This window comes from Garra rufa, chromosome 6 (genome assembly GCF_049309525.1).
Source record: "Garra rufa chromosome 6, GarRuf1.0, whole genome shotgun sequence".
Classification (NCBI taxonomy): domain Eukaryota; kingdom Metazoa; phylum Chordata; class Actinopteri; order Cypriniformes; family Cyprinidae; genus Garra; species Garra rufa.
In genome coordinates this window covers 36,575,340-36,597,287 of record NC_133366.1, presented here as the reverse complement: position 1 = coordinate 36,597,287, position 21,948 = coordinate 36,575,340, and the positions used below count along the sequence as shown (strand labels likewise).

The following is a 21,948-nucleotide window of genomic DNA, read 5'->3' as shown; positions in this document are numbered from 1 at the left end:
AAAAGACACACGTCATTAAATCTTTAGGTCTCAACTATGATTGGTCTTTCAACTTCAATTTCAATTTCAACTATCAATTCAACTTATTAGAAACAGTGTATCAAACCTTGGGCTTTCTTTCTGAGTCGAAATTCCCGGCATTCAAAGTCACGCTTTGTGTCATAGTAGCAAATAAATGGCAGGGTGGGATACGACCAATTGTACATTCTTCTCTGATTGCATTCCTGCAGAAAACAAACATTTTAACATCTCAAATCATAGAGTGAGGGCACATAACAATTTTACCAAGGCTGCATATATTTGATCCAAAATACAGTAAAACTGTAATATTGTGAACATTTTTACAATTTAAAATATGTTTTTTTTAATGTTTAGATTTAAAATGTCATTTATTTCTGTAATGTCAAAGCTGAATTTTCAGCAGCCATTACTCCAGTCCAATGATCTTTCAGAAATCATTCTAATATGAAATAATATGTAAAAGGTTGTACTGCTTAATATTTTTTTTTGTAACAATCTAAGAGTCTTTACTTACTTTTAAAGAATTTGAAGCATCCTCGCTGAATATAATTTAAATAATTCTGAATACAAGACCCCAGCCTTCTGAGTTGTAGTGTATATAGCTGTACTTTACCATGTGCATGCCATTTAAATAATGGCAAAAAGATTTGTAACACTGAGAATAAGATTAGTGAAAAATCAGACTCTAAGCATTAAAACAAAATGCAGAGTATGTTGTGTAAATTCGTACAATTTGAGTATGACAAATAGAGCAGTATGAAGTGACAAGGGCAAACATATCAAAAAGGGATTCTTATTTTGTATGTGTATGTGTGTAAATGTGGTATTTAAAATGATTTGCTGTGTGGTTGTTGCAGTTGTTATTCACTGTGGAAAGCAACCAGCTATGTGACGCCCTTGGATTAGGCTGGTCCACTTACATGGCCGAAGTGTCCTTTCATAGAGCAGTTATAACAGTAGGCAGGTTTCCTGTGGGCCCATGGATTAGCAGAGTTGGGTTGGCAGAGGGGTCCCATCGTGGTCTACAAAGAAACAAAAAGACTGGATTTAGAAAGAAGACTGATTACCAACTTCTAAACTACTAACACAGCAGAAGTCTTCAGAATGAGAGTCTGACTACCTCCTCTGAAGAAAATGCACCAACATAAAATTTTATATTTGAAGTTTGTAAAAGAAAAATAGTGAATTGATTCACTATTTTTCTTTTACAAACCAGCAAACCAAAATCTGGTGTCACAATGAAAATTTAACCCCCCCAGCCCTATTTTGTTTTGAAAATTCTTTCAGCAGTTTGCGATTTGCTAACAATTTCAACCCAATAAAATATTTTACAGATAATTGGCATAATTATAAAAATATATGCTTAATACAACTTTAGGACAACTTTTTGAACAATCACACTTTTAATATTAGGTTTCCTTGTATATCCAGTGGGAACCCCAGTTCTTTAAAGTAAAAAGGGGATGGATTTAAAAATGTTTTGCTTAATTTTTTTTGCTCATTTTAAATCATCTTAAAGGTATAGTTCACCCAAAAATGAAAGTTCCGTCATTAATTACTCACGCTCATTTCGTTCAAACCTTTTAAGATTCATTAACTTTGGAACACAAATTAAGATATTTTTGATGAAATCCGAGAGCTTTCTGACCCTGCATAGACAGCAATGCAACTACCATGTTCAAGGACCAAAAATGGCCATTTGACAACAGTGGTTCAACCGTAATTTTACGAAGCTACTGTATGAAAATACTTTTTGTGCACAAAGAAAACAAAAATAACGACTTTAATGGAAGAAAAAAAGTTGAATAAAGTCTTTCCAGGATTTTTCTCCATATAGTGGACTTCAACGGTGCTCAACGGATTGAAGGTTAAAATGCAGTTTCAATGCAGCTTTGAGGGGCCCTAAACAAAAGGGTCGTATCTAGTGAAGCGATCAGTCATTTTCTTAAAAAAAAAAAAAAAATGTATACACTTTTTAACCACAAATGCTCATTTTGTCTAGCTCTGCGATGCGCGTGCGTAGTCTGTCCACTCTGGTTCAAGACAGATAGGGTATGTCTAAAAACTCTCATTTTTCCATAAAACTTCAAAAATCGTCCTACAACTGTTTAACTTTTTTTTTTTTTTTTATAAAGGGCATTTGATCTTTTTTGCACGTTCACTTTGTAAACACTTGGTTGGTACTCCTGCAGCGATGATTTTGAAGTTGGAAGAGAAAATGAGATGGGAGTTTTTCGACATACCCTAACTGTCCTGAACCGGAGTGCACAGAGTATGCATGCACATCGCAGACAAGACAAGACAAGCATTTGAGGTTAAAATTTGCTCAGCTGGGATTGTGTAGGGTCCTTTGAAACCCTACACAATGGCATTTTTAACCTTCAATCTGTTAAGGACAATTGAAGTCCATTTTATGGAGAAAACTTGAATGTTTTCCTCCAAAAACTTATTTTTTTTGTGACTGAAGAAAAAAAAGCATTAACATCTTGGATGACATTGGGGTGAGTAAATTATCAGGAAATTTTTATTTTGTAAGTGGATTAATCCTTTAAAGCTCCGTTGAAAGTTTCACTGAGGATTTGCTGTGGACCACAAAAGGAGAAGTTTAGCAGAAAGTTGCTGCTGCAATTTTTTTTTTAACAATGGACTATTGTTGTGATCATTTATTTTGCATTTTTGACAGTCCCTGGTCACGTTATACTTTTATAATGTGAAAAAGAGCAGCTTTGACTTGCTGATAAACATCCTGTTGCAGGCTACACTCGTAACAGTAAAGGTTGATATGCCCATTTGTAGCAGAAGCATCTACTATGTGACAAGTCAAAGCAGTAAGGTCAAGAAACCTCTAATTAGGGTGACATGAATTCAGGCGCAACCAGTACTAGAACACTTTCTAAACGCACACAAGAATACAACTTGGCTCATGTCAAGTGTGTGAATGCACCTCGGTCCCTCAGCTGTGCCCTTTGTGTGCGTGTATGTCAGCCGACTACCTGCGTTCTATTCCTCGACTTCACTCAATTCCTTTCACTCTGTTCGGTTATTATAAACCTCACTTACATTTCCCATCTCGCTAGTGAATGATGACCCCCATTCACACTCTCTTTCTCCCATCATCCACTCGGTCTCCTCCTCCCACTCTTTCTCACAGACATTCATATAATCTGTATATTTTTCTTTTCTTTGAGGTGATATAAGGGAGTGATTACCGAGGGTATCAATAAATCCCAGTAATGCGCTGGTGATAAGGCCGCCTTTGGAGTGTGTGTGTATGTGTGTGTGTTTCTCCATCTGGTCCCGGGGAGCCCAAAGGCGTTTCACGCTCCATCGCCCTCCGTAAATACAGCACGATAAAGAGGGTAAGCCGACTGGTGCAAGTGTGTTTGCGTGCGTGTGTGTGCGTGGCCCAAAACTACACACATATTGTCTTTTAATGTCTCCTCAAGGGGGCGTCGAGACATACACACACTCGTATACGCGCATTTTCAATAAGCCGGGACACACGCGGTCCCACCACGTCATATTTTAAACATATCTTCCTCCGTTCCACACACTCTCTCTCTCTTTCTTTCTTTCTGTCCGTTTTCCGCTTGAGTGGTTAAAGGGTGGAGGGGTGAATGCTATTAGAACCGTTGGTCATTATCAGCTCAGCGCTGGAGACTGCTCCATCTCCATCACAAAGACACCACCGGTTACCCCCCAGACGCCCACCCTTCTTGCTCTCCATCATTCACTCACTCTTTCTAGCCCGCCAAACTCAATGTAAGGTTTGCCATCCACTGTCATTTATTAGTGATACTTGCCATTCAAGTTAATGCAGCGGTTAATGATTTGAACAAACGTATTAAACTTCAGTGCAACTTGTGTTATGGACACAAATGACACCTCAGCTCAAATCATTCGGCTTGTTGAGGAGAGATAAGACGTTAGTTTTTCAAGTGACTGCCTGGTGGATGCTAAAATGAGTGAAAATATCCCATAAACACTGAAGAACGGATCTAAGCCATATCTTAGATCCCTCCTTCATCGACTGTCGTTATTTTTGTTTTATTTGTGCCCAAAAAGTATTCTCATAGCTTCATAAAATTTTGGTTGAACCAATGATGTCACATGGACGATTTTAACAATGTCCTTACTACCTTTCTGGGCCTTAAACATGGTAGTTGTGTTGTTGTACATGCAGGGTCAGAAAGCTCTCGGATTTAATCAAAAATATCTTCATTTGTCTTCCGAAGATGAATGAAAGTCTTATGGGTTTGGATGACATGAGGATAAGTAATTAATGACAGACTTTTCATTTCAGGGTGAACAATCCCTTTAATCAAACACAAGAGTACACAGCTCTCGATCGTTTTCAGTTACGCAACACAAAACTATTGACTTGGGGTTTAGCGAGTCACAATCGAGTCACTGTCGTTAGACTGGTTTCAGCAGATCTCTGATAAGTTCCAGAGTGTTTAAAACTGATTCATTAAAAAGAACCAGCTCATACGAGTCATTTGTTTGCAACCTGGACCATAACGGTTGCAGCAAGAAGATGTCCAGGACCAGTCAAAGGTTTTTGAACAGTAAGAGTTGTAATGTTTTTTAAAGTCTCTTCTCCTCACCAAGCCTGCATTTATTTGGTCTAAAATACAAAAAAAAAAAAAAACAGTAATATTGTGAAATGTTTTTATTATCTAAAATAAATGCTGTCTATTTGAATATATTTGAAAATGCTATTTATTCTTGTGATTTCAAAGCTGAATTTTTCAGCACCATTGTTCCAGTCTTCAGTGTCACATGATCATTTAGAACTCATTCTAAAATGCTGAACTGCTGTTCAAGAAACATTTATATTACTATTAATATCATTATCATCATCATTAATATTTTAAATAGTTGAGTAAATTTATTCAGGATTCTTTGATGAATAGAAAGATCCAAAGATCAGCATTTATCTGAAATAAAAAGCTTAATATTTTACACTATACCATTCAAAAGCTTGGAGTCAGTATAATTGCTTTTGGGAAAGAAATTATAGAAATTAATACTTTTATTTAGCAAGGATGCTTTAAATTGATCAAAAGTGATGATAAACACTTTAATAATGTTACAAAAGATTTTTATTTCAGAAAAATTTGCTTTGTCTGAACGTTCTATTTATCAAAGAAACCTAAAAAAATGTGTTCAACATAATAATAATAATAATAATAAATGTTTTTGAGCAGCAAATCAGAATATTAGAATGATTTCTGAAGAATCATGTGACTGGAGTAACGATGTTAAAATTTCAGATTTGAGAACAGGAATAAATTACATTTTAACATATATTCAAAGAGAAAACAGTTATTTTAAATAGTGAAAATATTTCAAAAATGTCCTGTTTTTGCTGAACTTTGGAATAAATACATACAGGCTTGGTGAGCAGAAGAGACTTTTTTAAAAACATTAAAATTCTTACTGTTCAAAAACTTTTGACTGGTAGTGTACATTCCTTATTTTTGCATTATTTTGATGTTTTTCTTGCATTACTATTAATTCAGACTGAAACTACAACTAAGCTAAAAACAATTTTTCCTCCAGACTCAGGACATGCTGTCTGAGTGTTTTAGTATGTTCCATCCACATCCGTGGAAGAATGCAGACAGAGTTGAGAACAGTCAAGAGAAGATCCGGTTCTCCATTCCAAATCCCACTAACAACTACACATCAATGTGCTAAAAACCGCTAACAACCACTTACTGTAGCAATCACATAATGTAACAACTGCAGCACTCACATTTTCCTCAGAAAATGTCAAATTTCTTTATCTGGCCTCCAATAATTTCCAAAATTTCCTTCCTTCTCACTACCTCAGAATCTTTATGTCGTTCATTCGTCTCTTTGTCCTTTAACCTCTGTCTCTTTCTTCATCTCTACTGTACTCTCACCCATATATCCATCTATTTTTCTTTCTCTGCACTTTTTCATTCTTGCTGATATCTCATGCAAATTGGTGTGTAAGAAGACCCTCCCTTCATCACACATACGCTGTGCCCCCCTCCCTGACCTTGAGCTCCTGTTATCACACTCGTGCTCGAATGTCGCGGAAAAGGGAGGAAGACTGACAGGGGGAACAAAAAAAAGACGACAGGGCGACCCCTCCTTCATCCGATCCTCTGTGCATAAGAGCTGCTCTGTGGCACTATTAATTACCTCTCTTTAGTGTGTGTGTGTATCACCTCTATCTGAAAGGATTATCGGGGCAGAGGGTGGCCTCTGATATGTTTGTGTTTCAGGGCCAAGAGTCACAGAGCATATTCTCACACAGACACATTCATATGACCTTGTGCAAAACTACATTCATAGACGCAAATATCTGTACATTGCACCATCTTTTCTCAGTTAAAACACTTTCAAAATAAATCAAACTGAGGTCAAATTAATAACAATCTAATAACAACATTTAGCGCCAATCACAATCCTACGGATGCACTCTCACGTGATTTCTCGACTATTTCTCCCCTCACGTTCACACCATGCTTCAGGGCTTCTAAGAGAACATAATGTGTGTAAGGGAGGCCAAAGAGACACCGCCTCTTCCTTTAAGCTCATCTGCTGCTGTTGCTTTTGGAGAGCGTTGATTTACAAAGATGAGTGCTTTATACAGTATTTCTTCTCATATTTCGTAATATTTCTCATTTTATTACTGTACTGTTGATTATTTTCTCATCCAATGTTGTTAAGAGACACCGCCTCCATTCCCTCGTCAAAGAAAACAGCCCTCGTGCTCACACAATCACACGTTTAAGCAAATAAAACACACACACACACACACACACACACACACACAGGATCCTGGCAACAGTACTTCACACCTTGGCTACAGGCGGACACAACCTTAATCCTTAAACCCACATCAAATTCAAACTGTTTCCAGTGTAATCACAATTCAAACATGCACACACAGTGTAAACAGTCTTTGTGTGCCTGCTGGATTAGGGAGAGGTGGGAGATTTGGGGTGCATTTTGCATACGTAATAGAAAACTCTAGAGAACCCCCCAGAAAGACCGGAAAGGGGTGGGGGTGAAGAGAAATCATTTAAAGACATTCACCATTTTCATCCAGACATGCATTCAATATATGACGTTCCTCCAAAATCACATTACTAATTAGAAAATTAGGTAACACTTTAGAATAGGTAACACTTATTCACTATTAACTACGGCTTATTAGCATGCATATTACTAGAATATTGGCTATTTATTAGTACTAATTAAGCACATATTAATGCCTTATTCTACATGACTTTATTCTACATCCCTAAACCTACCCAATACCTAAACCTAACAACTACCTTACTAACTATTAATAAGCAGCAAATTAGGAATTTATTAAGGGAAAAGTCGTAGTTAATAGTGAGTAAGTGTTACCTATTCTAAAGTGTTACCGAAAATTAATATGGATTAAGAATCCATAATTTGCCTACTATCTATCCATTTATCCATCTATCCATCTATCCATCTAATCGTATATGTAAGCGCTAAGCAGCACGGGTATATTTGTAGCAATAGCCAAACATTGTATGGGTCAAAATGATTGATTTTTCTTTTATGCCAAAAATCATTAGGATATTAAGTAAAGATCATGTTCTATGAAGATATTTTGTGAATTTTCTACCTTAAATATATCACAACTTAATTTTTGATTAGTAATAAGCATTGCTAAGAACTTCATTTGGACAACTTTAAAGGCGATTTTCTCAATATTTTGATTTGTTGCACCCTCAGATTCCAGATTTTCAAATAGTTGTACTGTATCTTGGAAAAATGTATGGCTGGTTTTGTGGTCCAGGGTCACATGTGTAAATATAAAAATGCACACACACATACAGTATGTATATTCAAGAAATATGCATTATGTATTATATATTTAGATGTAAATCACACACATATATACATACACATACATGCATATACATACTTTTTATATATAGTCCATTCTACAGAATTGGTTCAAAGTCAGAGTCAGACTTTATTTTTTATTTTTTTTGGCGTTTTTGCCTTTATTTTGATAGGACAGATCAGAATTGACAGGAAGCGAAGTGGGAGAGAGATAGGGGGCGGGGTCGGGAAAGGTCGAACACGGGACGCCCGGAGCGCAACGGCGCTGTATGTCAGTGCGCTGCCCACAAGGCTATCGGCACCGACAGTAATATATAATTTAATAAGAAGGGTTATATTGACCTATTAAGATTTTGCTCACTTCTTCCTAGTAAATATATATATATTTTCTATTTTATTAAAATGTTTTCAGTGGTATAACAATTACAATTTTAACAGTATTTCAAGTGTGATTTATGAGATTTGTTGTATTTTTAATCCAATTTTTTTTTTTTTTTTTTTTTTTTTTGTAAAAGGCATAAAGTTGGTGAAACTGATGTCAATCTTATGGATTCATTAGTTTGAATATACATGGAACCAAACACTATCAACATCTTAGCTAATAATTCAGTATACTTTTTTTTTTTTTTTTTTAAACATTCCATGTTTCGGTCGCGACTGCACATTTTCGGTAGTAACAGTAATGTTTTGATAGCGATCACATACTAAAATACTACAAACTTGCATAATTGTACTAAAATGTTGTTTATTTTCCCCAAATAAAGGATTGTGTGTTCCATTTTGTCACTAGCGAAAGAACAATGACATGTTTTGGTCATGACTGTTACGGTAGTGACAATTTTATGACAATTTTTAGCCCAGCTCAAGATGCTAATCAGCACATGGTTAGCTAGCACAGTTCTAAACAGCTGTACACACGTAAAAACTACATTTTATAGGATAACACCCAAGAAAACACTGATATCACTACTGAAACTTCAAGTTTTGCTCGTGATTTTTTCGGTAGTGACAATTTTCAGATAGGCTACTTTTGAACCTAGCTCAAAGATGCTAATCAGCACATGGTTAGCTAGCACAGTTCTGAACAGTTGTACACATAAAACTAAATGTTATGGAATAACTCCTAAAAAGTGTGTTTAATTATAGAAAAATGGTGTTTGGTAGTGACATTCCTTAAAGTTACACACAGATTTTCAGACTTTTGAGCACATTTATTTCAAAATGATGGGGCCTATCTACTCACCATATTTCTATGAGAGAGAGGGACACAGGAATATTTCCTGATCATAAATGTAGAGGTGTAGTTAAAATCAGTCTCAACCAATAGACTAAATCATACACTGTTTCAGTAGTGACATGAGAATGCGGGACACTTTTTTAAATGTAAAATGTCATAATTTACAAAGAAAATATGAAACACTTTTTTTTTTTTTTACTTCACTTTAAAAAAAAGAAAAAAGAACAATGGAATAAAATGCACAAATTATCCTTCATCAGTTATCATTTTCATAAGTCATAAGAAATTTAGGGGTTAGGGATAAGATCAGCCACCTCCCAACTGCAAGTATCATTGTAGATTTCAATAGATAACAAAAGGATCTTAGTAAACATCTAAGATCTGTACACTTACATGCTTTTTAAATGTGTTTTTTGGGTTGTGGGACAGCAGTTTGCACCAATTCTGTAGAATGGCCCATATACAAATGTAGTGCATCATAGTGTATAACCTCTAATTTTGGTTAAAAATGCCCATCTAGCGTGGATTTATCTGCTCAGACCTTTTTAATATCATGGCCTAAATGTATATACACAGAACCACAATCAGAGGAAACAATGTATCATGCTCAAATGTTGATTGTTGATTCTCCTGCACAACGGACAGAAAACAAAACGTGTGCTGAATGACATGACAGAGCTGCTGTAGCTCAGCAGAGCCTTGGCCAGGTCAACTGCTTTCCAGTGATGTGATTTACAAACAGAGCTTTGAACGGAGTTGTATACTCAATGTATATGATGGTCCAACGACAGTCCACTAAGGCTAAATATGGGACTTTTTAGGCATATCTGTGCTGGTTTGTATGCAAAGCTGTGTGTGAACATTTTTCAGAAATCATGAATAAATCAAAATGGTTTTCCATTTTATTTTATTTGATTTGATTTAAACCACAACCCCCATGAAATAGGTTAGACCAAAATGTCCTTTGTATAATATTATTAGAAACAGAACAATTAGTCGTACCACCCCCTGTGCAATCATAAATAAGTTCTTTACTGGCATTGAGGAACTTTTAGCATCCATGCTACCTTTCCAGTGGAAAAAATCTTTTTTTGATTATTGAAAAACACTGCTATTTTGACAGCTGCTCACTGAAAGGTTCTTTGGGAAACTCAAAACGCTTCTTTTATGCCACTGCTTTGAAATCCCTTTTCCTAACCTTTATATTTAACAGAGTGTAGTAATGCTATGTCAACACACCTGTTAACTTCATCTATTTTCATGTTTGTTCCACGCTAAATATTCCATAAATGAAAAGATGCAAAGAAATGCTATGAAGGATGCTTTGACCCATTTCTGGTCTCAGCTACAGACCGTTTACTCTTCTGTCTCTCTCAGTTCAGTAAGAAGTGTGTGTATACGTAAGGCCGAGAGAGGCTAACAGATAAACATTTTTCTATTTTCATGCCAGCTCCCCTTGCTTTTGTAATTCAAATGCAGACACAGGAAACTGGCAGCCAAAAGGCACACACACACACACACACACTCTTACACGGATGTGCGGCCATACACACACGCCTTGTAATGCTATCGACCCCTGGCCTGTCATGCAATGCCACACACACCGGTCTCGCTGTGCCTGCCTTCCAACAGATAACCAGAAGCCATCCTCCAAACCAGCGGAGGAGTGAAAGACTGTGCGTGGGTTTGTGAGTTTAAGAGAGACGGAAATGGAAAAAAGAAAAAAAAAAAAGCATAAGAACTGTTTGTATCATCTAAAAAGGTCACAATATCATGATTAATCAAATTTTCCTGGGGTGATTCTGACTAAACTGATGAAGAAAATTTTCCAGTGTGATTTTTTTTTCATATTTCCCTTGCAAAATCAAAGAAAGAAAAGAAGATATTCTATTTTGCTTTTAAAAATGAATAATATAGATACGATTTTGCGATCACAGCACTGTTATATACTTTTCTTCCCAATATTACCAGTTGCATTTTTACTTGCATTTGTGTTTTGTCTGATAAACATAAAAAAACACTTCATCTCACAGCTGGAATGAAATAATTAGTATATAAACAAAGTCTTCGGCTTAAATGAATACCTGAGTTTCAAAGAGCATGACATATGACTCAGAACAAACAAGACATAACAAGAAAGAAAGAAATATTTGCTGAAAGCCACACACAGAGATGGTATTTCGAATCCTTCTACAAGCCCAAATAACAAACATCTACTAAGCATTTTGAGGTTTTTCCCCCAGGTGGCGACAGCAGACAGCATTCACACAGCATGACGACACCTATGTATCACAACCTCAGAGTTTATCAACAGAAAAGCAATATACAAATAAAATAAAATAGTTTTAAAACATAAAATATTTATATAAATCTATTTGTCTGAAAGAAAACATTCAGCAAGGATGCGTTAAATTGATTAAAAAGTGACAGACTGCATTGTTACAAAAGATTATACTTCAAATAAATGCCGATCTTTTGAAATATTTTACTAAAGAATCCTAAAATAATGTATCATGGTTTCCACAAAAATATTAAGCAGCACTACTGTTTTCTTTACGTTGATAATAATAAGAAATGTTTCTTGTGCAACAAATTCGAATTAGAATGATTTCTTAAAGATCATTTGATGCTGAAGACTGGAGTAACGGCTGCTGAAAATTCAGCTTTGCCATCACAAGAATAAATTCTATTCAAAATATGTTCAAAAAGAAAACTGTTATTTAAAATTGTAAGAATATTTCACAGTATTTTTTTATCAAATACGTAAATGCAGCCTTCAAATTCACTGAATGCATTCAAATCAAATCCTCAATTCAAGCTCGCAAACACTTCCATATTAACTTCTCATTTGATTCACACTATTTTTTCCCCTGAATTTCCTCTGATGTCTTGTGCTGAAATCCTACTCTTACAAATTCAGCAGCGTAATATCATAGTGAGAAAGAACAGCTTTATCTGAGAGCTGTGCTTTGACATTTTCACTGAGCTGTTCCCATGGGAGTCTAATCGATACAAACACTCTACATAAACTGTGTCAGATCGTTCTCTCTGTCTCATGGACAGAGTTCCTCTTCACTAAGAGAGAAGAACTCATTACATTTACACAAATGTCAGCACACACCCTGTCAGTGACCCTGGAACACAAAACCAGTCATAAGGGTCAATTTTTGGGATAATATTTGGCCGAGAAACAACTATTTGAAAATCTGGAATCTGAGGGTGCAAAAAAAATAAATAAAATCCAAATACTGAGAAAATCGCCTTTAAAGTTGTGCAAATGAAGTTCTTAGCAATGCATATTGCTAATTACAAATTCAGTTTTGATATATTTGTGGTAGGAAATTTACTTAATATCTTCATGGAACATGATTTTCACTTAATTTTCTGATTATTTTTGGCAAAAAATCGCATACATTGTATTGTTGGCTATTTCTACAAATATAGCCGTGCTACTTATGACTGGTTTTATGGTCCATGGTCACAAATGTTTAACTGGCAACCAATGAAATCTTAAATTACATTTGTATCAAGCTAGGCGGTTGCTAACTGACACAAATCAAAAGAGGCAAACCCTCATAATTCAATAATATTCTGATTCCTAAATATGGCTTGGGCACTTTTTCAACGCAAGTCTGTTGGATTTTTTGTCCATTTCATGCCAAGCAAAATCTTTTGTAAATCACTTATAAAAGTAATACCATATAAAAGTATACCATATTATTTAATTGTAACGATAAAAAAAAATATAAAAGAATTTTATTGACTTCATTTATGAACGACTTTGCTTCTGGGAGGATTTTACAGTAATATTTGTCCTCGAAGTACTGTTGTAGTACATCATCTATATCAGTAGATGGTGCCGTTGTCTATCACACCAACACCTACAAATATATGTAGACATTTACAAACTGTATATTTGCTCTCCATTTAAACATTTGCACAAGCTGATTCCAGACCTTTCCATCTACTGATGGCATAAAGGTGTAACTAAATGTACAATTCATCTGCAAAATATACTTTGTGACCCTGGACCACAAAACCAGTCATAAGTAGCACCAGTATATTTTTTGCAATAGCCAAAAATACATTACATGGGTCAAAATGATAGATTTTTCTTTAATGCCAAAATCCTTAGGATATTAAGATCATGTTCCATTAAGAAATTTTGTAAATTTCCTACCGGAAATATATCCAAACCTAATTTTTGAATAGTAATATGCATTGCTAAGAACTTCATTTGCACCTCTTTAAAGTATTTTTAATGCACCCTCAGATTCCAGATTTTCAAATAGTTTTATCTCAACCAAATATTGTCCTATTTTAACAAACCATACATCAATGGAAAGCTAATTTATCAGATAATGTATAAATCTCAATTTAAAAAGTGGTCGCATTTACAAAATAAGAAATATTTCCTGCTAACACTGAATTCATTTAAGGTTTTTGGACCATATTTGTTTCGGTCTTGCAATGTCTGGATTGCTGTATAACATCCAGAAATGTTTATATTAATAACAAAACCGTTTCTCTTCATTGTTCATCGTTGACTTTTTTTCTAAAAATCACTTGATCACTTCGGAACTGTATGTCCCTCATACATTTCACTCATGCTAATGATTCAATTAATTTTCATTACAGTGTAAAGGATTACTAGGCTGATCAGTTTGAGGAAAGAAGGGATTTTAAAAAGAAGTTTTAAAAATGGTAATTGCGCACCAATATCCTCTTAAAAGGTTTGGAATCCGTATCCCCTTCAGACCCGGAATATCTGAACCAAAACATAAAAGCTCTGTAACGCATTGCTAAATGTACCTAGCCATCATAAAAATGTGTCCAGCTTTGTGTGTGTTTACAGAATGTGTTCAAACTGCTATTTTAAAGAGAATATTTGATGTTCATACAGATGTAAAACAAGTTGTGACCATAATATATAATAATGTGGCCATTAAGATGAACAGCATAATCATTAAAAACAGAAAATGTGGCCTAGACACCACATTTGCTTTGTAAAACTTTCACTTTTTGCATAGCTTCTGTGAACCCTCGCACTTCTCTCTGTCTGTCTCCTTTGGGTTTTGTGGCAAACTTAGTAGAGTTGAGTGGTTGTTTGTTAGTGAAGACAGGTGCAGGTCTCATCCACCCACCCACCCACTTACACACACACACACACAGTATAAACAGACCCAGTAGAAAGGGACTGGTCTGACAGAATGCCTTTTCACACCTGACTGGGCCTAGCATAGGGCGACAGGCCAGAGCTCCCAAAGCACGACACACACACACACACACACTCGCACTCACACACAGGGGTATCTGTACTGTATTTAACTTTGAGCCCTCCAGACTCCAGGATAGTTTAAAGGCCTTAAAGACCGTCTGTTGAGGGTGACTCAATTTAAGTACCTACACACACAAACAGAACCAGGGCAGGACCCAGAGGATGAAAGTAATGCACAAGCAGATGGACTCAGCCCAGCAGAACCAAGTGGACCCGCAGGAAACCATCACACGCTATTTTACGCCATTATAAAGCCTACAGACTCACCAAAGTCCACATATGTCATCCACGCAGGCGCAGGGTGTCGGACAGCAAGTCGCTGCGACAGCAAAAGGCCTTTTAGCCCAAATGTCCCAAAATGAATATATTTCAGACATGCATTGATATTACCAAGGATAAGCCTGTCGACAAAGTATCCACATGCTGAATATCAAAACTGATATTATAATTTTACTGTATTATATTATACTGTATTATATTATATTATATTATAAAACAATTACAGTAAACAACAGCAGTGGAAGCTAATATCAGAAATTATAATTTTTTAATTGTATAATTTTTACATTTTACATTTTCTAATATCAGAGCCTGTTAAACTAAATTTGTGTTTAATTGTAGACATTTTTTTTGTAATTACTTTTTAAATATATTTTATATTATAGAACAGCAGCAGACGCTAATATCAGAGCCTGTAAAACTAAATTTGTATTAAATTGTAGGAAATTATTATTTTTTTTATTTTATATTATTGAACAGCAGCAGAAGCTGACATCACAGTAAAACAAAATTTGTGTTTAATCGCAGAAAATTATTCTTTTTTTTATTATATTTATAAGGAAGGAGGATAAGGATATTTCATATATTTTATAATATAGAACAGCAGCGGAAGCTAATATCAAAGCCTGTAAAACTAATTTTGTTTAATTGTAGGAAATTATTATTTTTTACATTTAAAAAATATATATTTTATATTATAGAACAGCAGGAGAAACTAATATCAGAGCCTGTTAAACTAAATTTGTGTTTAATTGAAGGAAATTATTATTTTTAATAATTTTTTTATATTTTAGAATAGCAGCAGAAGCTAATATCAGAGCCTGTAAAACTAAATTTGTCTTTATCTGTATGAAATTATTATTTTTTTTATTTTTTTAATATTGTAAATTAGACAACAGCAGCAGAAGCTAATATCAGAGTCTTTAAAACTAAATTTGTGTTTAATTGTAGGAATTATTATTAAAAAAAAAAAAAAAAAAAAAAAATATATATATATATATATATATATATATATATTTTTTTTTTTGTATATATATTTTACATTATAAAACAGCAACAGAAGCTGATATCAGAGCCTGTAAAGCTCTGTAAAGTTTCTGTAGGAAATTATTATTTTAATTCATTTATTTTTATATTTTATATTATAGATAGAACAGCAGCAGAAGATAATATCAGAGCCTGTAAAACTAAATGTGTGTTTAATTGTAAGAAATTATTTAAAAACATTTTTTTTATATTTTATATTATAGAACATCAGCAGCAGGTAATATCAGAGCATTCAAAACAAAATTTGTGTTTAATTGTAGGAAATCATAATTTTTAAATGATTTAAAATATAAGATATTATATATTATAGAACCATAGCAGAAGATAATATCAGAGCCTGTAAAATTTCATTAGACAATTTGTGTTTGTCTCAAAATGAATATATTTCAGACATGCATTAATATCACCAAGCATATGCCTGTCCATGTGCTGAATATGAAAACTGATATTATATTTTTGTTTATTTATATTATATTATTAAACAATTAGAGTAAGCAACAGCAGCAGAAGCTAATATCAGAGCCTGTAAAACTAAATTTGTGTTTAACTGCAGTAAATGATTTTTTTTATTGTATTTTTTTTTAGTGAATTACATTTTATTTCTGAATTATATTTACTTATTTCACCCTTTTCCTTGCAGTCCACAACTTTAATAAGAATAAAACTGTGACCCACCAGCATGAATTTACCACAGTTTTACTGTACCAGACTATACAAAAAATAACTTTGAATAACTACGATATTTTGGCAGAAACAACAGATACCATGAAACGCTTTACAAAGAGAGATAATATCAGTACAAACTCAGAAAACACTATTTTTATTCAACACTGAGGGAAGAAATCAAACAGCGCAAAAGCAGTGAAAGTGAGAACGTTTTTTTTAAAAGACTTTTAACCCTCCGACGCAGCTCTTTAACAGCCCTAGAGGCAACATTTTCTTTTCATCCCACCTTTCTTTTTTCTCTGTCTCCACTCTGCCACCCCGCGCACCAGGCTAGCGCTAACGATCTGGCCTTTTCATTAGGCAGCCTAGCTAATTAGACTGTGTGTGTGTGTGTGACGGGTCGAGTGACTGCTCGGCGCAGCGCGATGCTGGCAGCCCATTTCATGCTTTATCACGTCTTTTAATTGACAAACAACCTGCTCTTTTCTCTTAGGCTGAGGTCTATATTCCAGGAGTCTGAGCGGATGTGTGTGTGCGTGCAGATGTTCCAGCGCGCCCCTTGACGTTTAGCTGTGTGTGTGACTGTCACATGCCTTCTCACCCTGGTGGATCTTTGGGGAGAAAATGCTCAGTGAGTTTGCCAATTAACCACTTTCAGATTGTTCTCTGACAAAACACATACACACAGATGCAAATACTCAGAAAAGTGCACAACGACCCAATAAAACTCTTGTAAACTAATGGTGTCATTTTAAAGAAGCACAAATATCTCGGAGACATTTTCTGAATCCGGTGTATTAAGTGACTTTATACACTTTAACACAAGGCTAGTTTTTAAAGCAGCCCTTTGTAGTCAATGAAAGCTGATTTCTACTCCGCTTAGACACACCGTCAGGAGTCCACCATTTATACACGTTCACACAAAGGCAAAACCAGTGGGACGCATGGAGCTTTTTCTCTGCAAGCCACAATCACAACTAATGGTGCTCATGAGGAATGTGTGCGTTTATATACATGTGAGGTTAAAATTGCGTGTTGGCTTGACCGTTATCTTTGCTTTTGTCACAAATGACTATTATGTGAGATGTTTAACACAAAAGATCACTTGGAATTCCCTCAGACAGACTCTGTATGAATTCACACATAACTTGTCTTTACATTTTATATGTGGAACACATTAACACATGGAAGCTTACCGTAATGTGGTACTGTCTCCAGATTTCTGGGCAGGCCTGTTAAAAACAGAAAAAGACATTGAGAAAATCCATTATTTACATGAAATGAAAGTCTGACAGCCCAGAAACACACGTCACATGTTTATTTTCTTTATTGATGCACTATATATTTTCAAGCACTGTTTTATTATCTTCATTTAAATTTAGAAACTATTCTTGTTAGTAACTATTCTAAACTTGTTAATGTTTTTGGAAGGCTTCATAAGGAAAACTAGTTCATGAAAGTAAATTCATAAATACAGTTGTGGCCGAAATTATTCGAACACTAGCGTTTTCACTAGCTAAAAATGGTTTTAAGTCAGTTATTTCTATCTTTTGCTGTAGTGTTTCAGTAGAAAATATTAGTTTACATTTCCAAACATTCATTTTGCCAATAATTGTAAAAAAAGTCAGATTTTTGTTTGCACAAGGAGTGTAACAACAGCCAGTGCTCCACACAGAGACCTGATCTCATTACCATCCAGTCTGTCTGGAATGACATGAAGAAACAGAACAAACTGAGACAGACTAAATCCAGAAGAACTGTGGCAACGTCTCCAAGATGCTTCGAGAAACCTACCTGCAAAGCTACCAGAAAAACTATGTGCAAGTGCACCTAGGGCAAAAGCTGCTTTAAACGCAAAGGATGATCACACCAAATCGTGATTTAACAGCATTCCTCATTTTTACACAAGTGCCTAAAACTTTTAACAGTACTGTAGCTTTGCAGGTAGGTTTCTCGAAGCTTCTTGGGGACGTTGCCACAGTTTTTCTGGATTTAGTCTGTCTCAGTTTGTTCTGTTTCTTCATGTCATTCCAGACAGACTGGATGATAATGAGATCAGATCTCTGTGTGGAGCTCTGGCTGTTGTCAGACTCCTTGTGCAAACAAAAATCTCACTGGATTATTACAATTAATGGCAAAATGAATGTTTGGAAATGTAAACTGATATTTCCTACTGACACACTACAACAAAATATAGAAATAACTGACTTAAACCCATTTTAAGCAGGTGAAAGTACTAGTGTGCTTATCATTTTGGCCACCACTGTACAATATAAAAATAAGGAGGATGTAAGAAGTGGAGATGAAAGAAGATGAGAGAATGAGAGAAAAGATGAAACAATGAGAGAAGAGACGAGACGAGACGAGACGAGACGAGAAATGGAATATGAAAAGGAAAAAAAATGGAACAAGGAAAAGGAAAAAGAAACTGAAAAGGAAAGGATAATAGCAAGATAAAAAAAAAGAGGTGCAATGTTGACAGCTCAAGCCGCCTCAACAGACACGAGCGAGGGTGTTTAGTGCATTTGCCCTCTGAGCTTCCTACATCTCTCTGAAAATTGAAAGTGCTGAGGGCACAGCAGCTGGACTCATTTATACAGTTAGCTTTTCATTTAACCCCACCTGAGAGCTGGGCAAAGAGGAAGGCAGAGGCTTCGAAACCCCCTGTAGGGTTTACCCTGCTGAGTGTATTGAAGGAAGCATTCAAAATCTTTAAGAATCTGCTTTCCTTTCCCTCACTCGCTGTGACAAGACGATACAGCAATGAAGCTATTAAAAAAATATTTTCATACTGCCAAATACCAAAGCTGGTGTTTTAACGTCCAGACTTGTTTGGGACTTTTTTTTGGGCATGAATTAAAGTGCAGCACTTACAGTGTTGTTCTATTTATAAGGAAGGTTTACTGCCTATTGGTTGTATAAAACTGACTAAAATATAAAAATGACTACATTTTTATAAGCTTAAATAAAGGCAGTGATTTAATAGCGTGAAAATAGAAGTCTGTCTAACACTGAGGAAAATCAGACTATTGAAGCAAGTTCACATTTTCACATCCAAATGAGCATTGTGGCAAATTAAACACAAATAGTGTTTGCAGTGGAACATGTTTTCAGAGTGATTAGTCATTTAATTTCGAAGAAGTGTTACAAAACATGAGAAAAAAAAGTTATATTAGAAAATAAAATAAAAAATGGTTTAAAGTAATAAAATAATATTGACAGCCTGAATATTTGTGTCTCGACTAGACTACCGTGTTCAAACTAAATGTACTGCTTGACATTTACATACCCCAAACATGTAACAAATATGTAAATATGAAGAACTGCGGTCATTCATTATGAAGAAGTACGTTACAGCAAACCAGAAACCGTAAAGTAAATGGACTGATATTTGTTAACTCTCAGAGTTCATTAACAAACGCCACATAGCAGTTTTTGAGACTGCTGTAATTATAGATTATAAGCATAATTAAAAGTCATGTTGTGCCGGCAGCTGAAGAATTGTTTGTTCAGTTAACCAGTAAGATCAACTAGGCTTTGCATTCTATACTTACTGCTTATTCTAGATTCCCAAACAATTAAAGGTCTTAGAGGGATGATGGGAATGATTGTTATCTTGTGATGTGAGAACTTACTGAGTTTAGATGATCAGAACAACAACTTACTGTACTTTGTCTAATAGAACGCAGGAGAATATCTCGAAGCAGGACTGTTTAACTGCACCCGAATCCTAAATGTGTTTGTTTGTCATGTTATGCATGAATGGGGGCAATTCCGTTTCAATTAAAACTATGCCAAAATTATATTAAAACTGTTTCCAAATCACAAGACAACAGAAGATGAACAAACTTAACTAGCTTTCACGATGAGGGAATGTGTTCTTGCGTTCAAAAACACCATTGAACAGCAGTAGAAAAGCAGGCCTACTATTTAGGTAATGTGATCTTAAATAATTCAATGCTCATTGCGTGAGTTGCTGAAAAAAATAAAACAATGCAAGATCAGTGCTAAAAGAAAAAAGAAACTAGTTATAAAATCGGTTTTCTTTCATCTCTCCTGCAGTTTCTAAAAGTATCATTTCAACTTGTTTCTCTTCCTCCCCCATTTCTGTCTCTCTCGGTGGGGTTGTTGTTGGGGGTGACGAGTGGAGCGTGTGTCCCACTCACAGCCTGTGAAGCGTCTGTCTTAATGAGAGAAAGAATGGCCCAAGAGATAGATACACACACACACACACACACACACACACACACACACACACACACACACACACACACACACACACACACACACACACAAACAAACAAACAAGCAACACACACACTGCAACACAATACACTCTGAACTCAATACACACACAGAGAGACACATCTCAGCTCCATGGTCTACACAACACCAACACACACATAGCACTACTCACATCATAGTAGTGTCCAGTCATGCCACAGCGGTGGCAGCATTTGTGCGTGTAAGCTCTCTCCAGACAGTCGTCATAAATGTGGCCGGGCAGCGAGCAGTTAGAACAGTGACGGTTCGGACAGGTCCTCATTAAGTGTCCGCGAAGCCCACATAATGAGCAACACGGCAACTTCTGCTCATAAACACAGACACAAACAGATTCCAAGTCACAAAAAGGACAACTTTAACACTATAAAGTTAGCATATGACATTGTCTTTAAAGCATTTATACCAGAAAATTTTAATTTTAGGTTAGGTTTCTTATTTTTTAAGAATTATAAGTGTCTTTTATGGTGAATATCTAAGATTTGTAATTACAATAATAATAGCAATAAAATATCTCAGTTTCTACAGCTATATTGTGCAAATAAGTCTGCACAAGTAATATTAACAATTTTCGAAACAGATTAAATATGACCCTGAACCACAAAACCTGGAGTAGAGGTGATTTTCTCAATCTTTTGATTTTTTTGCACCCTCAGATTCCAGATTTTCAAATAGTTGTATCTCGGCCAAATATTGTCCTATCCTATCAAACCATACATCACTGGAAAGCTTATCAGCTTTCAGATGATGTATAAATCACAATTTCGAAAAATTGACAGTTAAGACTGGATTTGTGGTCCAGGGTCACAAATAAAAAAAGAACAAAACAATCCTCAAATCTGAAATTTGTTATAGTTTAAACCAGGGTAATTTAACCTTGTAGCCTAGAAACACACATTACATTTTTTATAGCATTTTTTATATTAATTAAGGAAGTAGACCGAATAGTATGGTAACAGCATATGTGACCCTGGTCATAAGGTTAAATTTGACAAAACTGACAATATTTGACCGAGATACATCTATTTGAAATCAGAAATCTGAGGATGCAAAAAAAATCAAAAAGACTGAGAAAATCACCTTTAAAGTTGTCCAAATTAGGTTCTTAACAATGCATATTACAAATCAAAAATTACATTTTGATATGTTTACAGTAGGAATTTTACAAAAAATCTTCATGGAACATGATCTTTACTTAATTTCTTAATGATTTTTGGCATAAAAGAAAAATCTAAAATTTTGACCCATGCAATGTATTTTTGGCTATTGCTAC

General features: G+C 35.2%; 1 protein-coding gene across 1 annotated transcript in view; it reads right to left on the bottom strand.

Annotated features, from left to right (window-relative positions):
• The window catches only part of zcchc7 (zinc finger, CCHC domain containing 7), an 81,793-nt gene that overhangs the window by 902 nt on the left and 58,943 nt on the right, over positions 1–21,948 (bottom strand). Inside the window, exons 6-9 of the mRNA XM_073842763.1 lie at positions 20,812–20,982; positions 17,591–17,626; positions 942–1,043; positions 107–224 (exon numbers count right to left, since the gene is read on the bottom strand). Coding sequence (XP_073698864.1) covers positions 107–224; positions 942–1,043; positions 17,591–17,626; positions 20,812–20,982 — 427 coding nt within the window. The remainder of the gene's footprint in view (positions 1–106; positions 225–941; positions 1,044–17,590; positions 17,627–20,811; positions 20,983–21,948) is intronic.